The 7,500-nt window shown below is 41.1% G+C and overlaps 1 protein-coding gene across 1 annotated transcript in view; it reads left to right on the top strand.

Moving 5' to 3' along the window:
- Window positions 1–7,500, top strand: part of LOC108414100 (dystrophin-related protein 2-like) — a 35,736-nt gene that overhangs the window by 795 nt on the left and 27,441 nt on the right. The window contains exons 2-5 of the mRNA XM_037533566.1: window positions 1,152–1,290; window positions 5,827–5,929; window positions 6,617–6,737; window positions 7,334–7,445. Coding sequence (XP_037389463.1) covers window positions 1,152–1,290; window positions 5,827–5,929; window positions 6,617–6,737; window positions 7,334–7,445 — 475 coding nt within the window. The remainder of the gene's footprint in view (window positions 1–1,151; window positions 1,291–5,826; window positions 5,930–6,616; window positions 6,738–7,333; window positions 7,446–7,500) is intronic.

Below are 7,500 nucleotides of genomic sequence, written 5' to 3' on the forward strand. Positions count from 1 at the left end.
GTGCATGAGTAAAACTTGAGTTTTAGTTGGTCTACCTACATTCATTAGCCACCCTGATTGGATAGCAGATAAAACATTATAACAGCAACTAAGTGTTCAGTTTTCAAGAAGGAACCTTTATGTTTTAAGTTAAGTGATACTTTTTTGATCCCACAACCGGGGAAATTCCACCTCCGCATTTAACCCATCTGTGAAGTGAAACACCACATACACACTAGTGAACACACACACACACACACACACACACACACACATTTCCGGAGCGGTGGGCAGCCCTATCCACGGCACCCAGGGAGCAGTTGGGGGTTAGGTGTCTTACTCAAGGATACCTCAGTCATGGACTGTCGGCCCTGGGGATCGAACCGGCAACCTTCCGGTCACAGGGCCAGATCCCTAACCTCCAGCCCACGACTGCCCCACTTTAAAACATAATTTTTTTCATAACTGCAACAGTGATCTGCACCAAATGATTTACTATGTGTATATAACGTAACTTTGACAAAAAAGGTCCTCCCACAAAGTTCCCAAATACAGAGCCGTAAAGTGTAGCTGGACTTTTGAACTTGTGTTGGAATGTCAGGAGGGAGTGAGGCTTAGCGAACCCCTCAGGGTCAAGGCCATTGATTAAACTGTGATTTTGAATGTGTTGTATGTTTAGCAAGCATTTTCATCATTTATGTTCGGTGTTTATTTATTCATAAGATTTTATTACAGAAAACAATGTTAAGCAGTCATATTGGGTGGGCTAATGCAAAAAATAAGGGGTCCAATCACAGTATTGCAACAACACTGTGTGTGTATGCTTTGTGAAAGATAATACAGCCATTTGTGGTTGCACGGCCTAATCGAGCAGTTGGCTAATAAATCCACTACTGGGCATTGTGGGCAGCAGTAAGCTAGTCAAGGGCAGTACAGCAACAGTAAACGCTGCAGTGAACAGGCAGGACGAGAGAACAGAATTCATTCACTTCTGATAAACGCAAAGAACAAAGTAATACACAAAGTGAAACCAATTCCGCTGCAAGCTGTGTTAAACCATACTGATATATGTTTGACTAGTGTTTGGCTGAACCAGCCAATCACAGACCACTTAGCACAACATGTAATCTATATTGTGGTTGGCGAACGCATGATCTGTGTTTATGTTTCAGAGTGAGGATAAAGGTGTTGTTGAATCAGCTCCGAGATTGCCGCCCAGAAAATCCATACACAATCCCACCCACACTCCACTGTGGGACCCAGCACACACACTCCAGCACAGGAGCGCAGTCAGAGACTCCGTGAGAGACGGTAAGAGGTGTGTGTGTGTGTGTGTGTGTTTGTGTGTTATGTGTGATTAGATAAAGAACCCCTGCTCTACGTATATGGGAGTGTGTTATTCACAGTTGTGTGAAAAAGTCTCAGCACCCCTGTTCAAATTACACAGTTATGTTGATTTTCTAAGTGAGCGCATCCTCTGTAGAAAACAAATTTAAATATGACATGTTGTGCAAACGTCAGTGCACAGATTCTAGTTATTTTCTGAGTTGTTCCAATATGTTGGGAAACATGTGTACAGGCCCCCCCCCCCCCCCAACCTAATCTGCTGCTCTTTTGTAATTTTGTAATTCATCTTTATTCTTTTTGAGAAAGACTCTTGGTCTTATTACCTTTTATATCAGCCAGTGCTTTGACACTACAGTCAGGTTTGTGTGCATTCAAGACTTTAAGTTGGTACATAAACAGTGTGCATTTGTGTGTGTGTGTGTGTGTGTTTAGAGTCAGAGGTGTCATCTTGTGCTTGTCTCAGTCTGACTGTAGGCATTAATTCAATGATTCACTTGGTTGAGCACATTAATTGTTTCAGCTTTGTGTGTGTGTGTGTGTGTGTGTGTGTGTGTGTATGTGTGTTGACTATTTAAGAATGTCTAAAACAAGCAGAGAGCCTCCCAGATATGTCCAAGTGCCTGCAGCAATGTGGAATTTAACGCCAACTTTGCTCACACAGACTGATCCACAGTCAGACCCATATAACTGCACACATGAGGATGAGTAAGAAAAAGTCCAGCTCAGCTCACTTACTCCAAGATTTTGCAACCAGGTGGAATGCACAGAAATACAATTGTACATGCAATGTAAAAAGTCTACAATAAGCTACTGTATTCAAACCAGTCCTGCTAGAAAAACCAGTACAGACCAGCATGACTGGACACCAGCAAAAACAGTGCATATTGTGTTTTGCATGCTAGTATGCTGGTCAACCATCATGACCATACTGGGTGAGTTATATACAGTATCTCACATTTCTGCAAATATTTTCATATATCTTTTCATGAGACAACACTATAGAAATGAAACTCTGATATAAGTTAAAGTGGTCAGTGTTCAGCTTGTACAGCAGTGCAGATTTACTATCCTCTGAAAAGAACAACACACAGCCATTAACGTCTAAATAGCTGGCAGCACAAGTGAGTCCACCTCACAGTGAAAATTTCCAAATTGTGCTCAAAGTGTCAATATTTTGTGTGACCACCATTATTATCTAGCACTGCCTGAACACTCGTGGGCCTGGAATTCACCAGAGCTGCACAGGCTGCTACTGGAAACCTCTTCTACTCCTCCATGATGACATCACGGAGCTGGTGGATGTTAGACACCTTGTGTTCCTCCTCTTTTCGCTTGAGGATGCCCCACAGGTGCTCCATTGGGTTTAGGTCTGGAGACATACTTGGCCAGTCCAACGCCTTTACCTTCAGCAAGGCAGCTGTCATCTTGGAGGTGTGTTTGGGGTTGTTATCGAGTTGGAAACTGCCATCCAGTTTATTGCAGCTGAAGCTTAAATACTGACATTCGCGCTTGTAAGACCTGCATGAAACTTTTTTTTTTTACTTTTAATTTTACAGTTTTCAGTGTATTTTGGTAAATATTCCATTTCAGGTCTAACTGTGAGTGTTATTAGAGGAGCCTCTTACCATGTTAGCTTTTGAAGGAATGACTTTTTATATTCCTGAAATGAAACAATTTATTATTTTGTTTGGAGTTTTGACATTTTTAAGTATATTTAAGATAGTTTGTAATGTTGACAATGAAACTCACACACACGCAGCTCTTTTGCTGATGTGGAATCAGTCTGTTTGTCTACTTTCTGTCATGACTGTAGCTTGTTCAGCAGTGTACAGATTTCTCATTAGAACAATAGGCCTCATTAAGCAACTGTTCTTAAGAAGATGTTACGATGCCATTTTTTCTTTCCTGTATACCGATACTGAAACCTTGAATATTGGCTGATACCAACACTGATCTCGTCAGGCTAAGCTTAAAAACTAGCTGTTGAAGCACTTCATGATGATCATCTAGAAGTATGCAGTGTGACGCTGAGAAATGTTATGATAATACAGTATCATGGGGCATTACACCATTGAATTTCAAATGAGTATTCAGTGAACCGAGCTTTATAACTCTGGAAATTCAAATTGTGTTTAATGTGGACGTCACTGATTCAGATCCAAACTCAAATTTATGATCAAAGCGATTGACTTTTTGCATGAAAGTTCATATGAGTGACTAGACTGAGCTGGAAGGAGCAAGAGATTAAGACATGAGAAGACCATTCACAGTACACTATCTGTACTGTGTCCGGCTGATACAGCGTACATGCACATGTGAGCGGGACTATGTGTGTGCGTACGTGTCATAGAAAGTTAAGGGAACAGATTGATGCTGTAATGCTCTCATGAATAAAGTAGAGCTCACCAGAGGCCATGTTAGCATGTGTGTGAAGGTGCATATGTGCATAAAAGTCATTCCACATCCTCCTTTTTTCCATATGCCTGGATGGAAGCCCAAACACTGAGACACACAGATGGACAGGGGCTTGTGTGGACTTGATAGCTGCAGTAATAAATCCACTAGTGGGTGCTGTAGGCAGCTGTGAACCAGTTGAAGACAAACAGAGTGGCGGTAAAAACTGCGGTGAACAGGCAGGATAAGTTTGTATACTCCATACAAAGCATGAAGTGCTTTATTAGTGTAAAAATACTACACAAAGGAAACCAATTTCACTTCAAGCTGTGCAGTTGATTATTAGCATTGTTATTGCTGATTGTAATGTTTTTGCTGTAATTGTTGACATTGTCATTAATGATAGTGATATTTTTGTTGTGGTGATTGTTGACGTTGACATTGCTGATAGTGATGTTTTGTTGTGGTGATTGTTGACGTTGACATTGCTGATAGTGATGTTTTGTTGTGGTGATTGGTGACGTTGACATTGCTGATAGTGATGTTTTGTTGTGGTGATTGTTGACATTGACATTGCTGATAGTGATGTTTTGTTGTGGTGATTGTTGACGTTGACATTGCTGATAGTGATGTTTTGTTGTGGTGATTGTTGACGTTGACATTGCTGATAGTGATGTTTTGTTGTGGTGATTGTTGACGTTGACATTGCTGATAGTGATGTTTTGTTGTGGTGATTGGTGACGTTGACATTGCTGATAGTGATGTTTTGTTGTGGTGATTGTTGACGTTGACATTGCTGATAGTGATGTTTTGTTGTGGTGATTGGTGACGTTGACATTGGTGATAGTGATGTTTTGTTGTGGTGATTGGTGACGTTGACATTGGTGATAGTGATGTTTTGTTGTGGTGATTGTTGACGTTGACATTGCTGATAGTGATGTTTTGTTGTGGTGATTGTTGACGTTGACAATGCTGATAGTGATGTTTTGTTGTGGTGATTGTTGACGTTGACATTGCTGATAGTGATGTTTTGTTGTGGTGATTGTTGACGTTGACATTGCTGATAGTGATGTTTTGTTGTGGTGATTGGTGACGTTGACATTGCTGATAGTGATGTTTTGTTGTGGTGATTGTTGACGTTGACATTGCTGATAGTGATGTTTTGTTGTGGTGATTGTTGACGTTGACATTGCTGATAGTGATGTTTTGTTGTGGTGATTGTTGACGTTGACATTGCTGATAGTGATGTTTTGTTGTGGTGATTGTTGACGTTGACATTGCTGATAGTGATGTTTTATTGTGGTGATTGTTGACGTTGACATTGCTGATAGTGATGTTTTGTTGTGGTGATTGTTGACGTTGACATTGCTGATAGTGATGTTTTGTTGTGGTGATTGTTGACGTTGACATTGCTGATAGTGATGTTTTGTTGTGGTGATTGTTGACGTTGACAATGCTGATAGTGATGTTTTGTTGTGGTGATTGTTGACTTTGACATTGCTGATAGTGATGTTTTGTTGTGGTGATTGGTGACGTTGACATTGGTGATAGTGATGTTTTGTTGTGGTGATTGTTGACGTTGACATTGCTGATAGTGATGTTTTGTTGTGGTGATTGGTGACGTTGACATTGCTGATAGTGATGTTTTGTTGTGGTGATTGTTGACGTTGACATTGCTGATAGTGATGTTTTGTTGTGGTGATTGGTGACGTTGACATTGCTGATAGTGATGTTTTGTTGTGGTGATTGTTGACGTTGACATTGCTGATAGTGATGTTTTGTTGTGGTGATTGTTGACGTTGACAATGCTGATAGTGATGTTTTGTTGTGGTGATTGGTGACGTTGACATTGCTGATAGTGATGTTTTGTTGTGGTGATTGTTGACGTTGACATTGCTGATAGTGATGTTTTGTTGTGGTGATTGTTGACGTTGACATTGCTGATAGTGATGTTTTGTTGTGGTGATTGTTGACATTGACATTGCTGATAGTGATGTTGTGATTGTTGTGTATTTGTTGTGTTGATTGTTGACATTGTCATTTGCTGATAATGGTTTCGCTGTGGTGACTGTTGACAATGGCATTACTGATTTTGTCTTTGATTAGGTGGGCAACTCTCATCACAGTGGACATCCCCAGCACTGAGAAATGGACACCATGAAACTGTACCAGAAGGCCACACAGTGTGTAGAACACGAGCACAACATAGGTAAGGATGTGTGTGTGTGTGTGTGTGTGTGTTTTACTGGAGTTTGTGAGTTTGGACCTTGCCTTTAATATAATAGTATTAGTATGAGCGAAGACTGTGTGATTGAGAGAGGTGAGGGAACTCTGAGATTTTGGGCAGAAGTTCTGGTCTTCTGGGCTTCTACTTGGAGCAGGAAGGCCAGAGAGATGTGGGGGGCAGAGATAAGGGGGGTGATTGTTATCACCTTCAGGTTATGAGACAAAAGGTCATCTCAGTACAGACAAAGGAGTGAGTTGACAAGGTTAGAGTGTTATCACCTTTCACCCCATCCCTCAAAGGGCAGGAGACAAGTTTTACTTTTCTACAACAAAAGGCCATTTGCTAAAACTCTACAGTAAACATGGTTAAGAAAATAACATATAAGGGAAAACAACATTGCCCTGCGATGGACTGGTGACCTGTCCAGGGTGTGTCCTGCCTTCCACCCAATGACCGCTGGAATAGGCTCCAGCACCCCCCCGTGACCCTGAGGGAGAAGCGGCTTAGAAAATGGATGGATGGATGGATGGATGGATGGATGGATGGAAAACAACATATATTGAAAATAATTTCTCTCACAGGCCTCTTGGAAGGAGGAAAAGTTTTAGGCATGGTCTTCCCTACAAATATTTTCTGTGTGTGTGTGTGTGTGTGTGTGTGTGTGTGTAGTCTTCAGTTGTCTCTCCAGGACCTCATTAGCTGGCTGGCTGTAAAAAAGGCAGAGCTAGAGGAGCCTTGGCCTCTGGGAGGCGATCTTAAAACCCTACAACATCAGAGACAACAACACCAGGTAATAACACACAAAAAAGCACAAATTTGCTTTAGACCTGTTTATAGTAAACACCCAACTTCCAAAGACGCCCTGTCCCAGATGCTCCTTCTAAAGAGATACTATGTGTTAATAAGTTAACATTTTATCTACAGGGAACATATTGTAAGACAAATAGAACATGCCAGAACTTTTGCAGGGGCCACATTTTATGTTTTTTTCCTAGCATGCAATACTCAGCGAAATGAACATCAATTATTCATTAATTATAATGGATTAAAACATGAGAGTGTCCTCTGTAGAGGATGCGTTAACTAATGTTCACTTAGAAAATCAACAAAACATCATTTGACCAGGAGAGCCCAAACTACTGTATACGACTATAGCCAACTCAGATTGGCTATCCACAGGTCAGTATGTGCACTTTCATGCACTGTTTTAAACAAGGCCAAGACAGGCAGTCATGTGTTCATGGTAACAACATCATAACCAGACTATAACTGAGACTAAATGGTACATGCTCATGCTCACTGTAACAGCTTCTTGGCTTCGAAGGTAATATTATTTGTTTTATCCTGTGCTGTGATTTATATTATTCTAATGGTTTTCTTTTGCAGTTCATCGAGGAGGAGCTAAACTCTAGGACGTCTTTTGTGCACACTGTACTGGAGGCAGCTCAGGACTTCCTCTCACAGCACCCCCTAGTGGAAAGTACCAGCCACTCCACAGGTACCTCATTCATATGTCTTTCATGCTTCTAAAACAACAGTTTGGCAAAGAATCT

This window comes from Pygocentrus nattereri, chromosome 23 (assembly GCF_015220715.1).
Source record: "Pygocentrus nattereri isolate fPygNat1 chromosome 23, fPygNat1.pri, whole genome shotgun sequence".
Taxonomy (NCBI): Eukaryota; Metazoa; Chordata; class Actinopteri; order Characiformes; family Serrasalmidae; genus Pygocentrus; species Pygocentrus nattereri.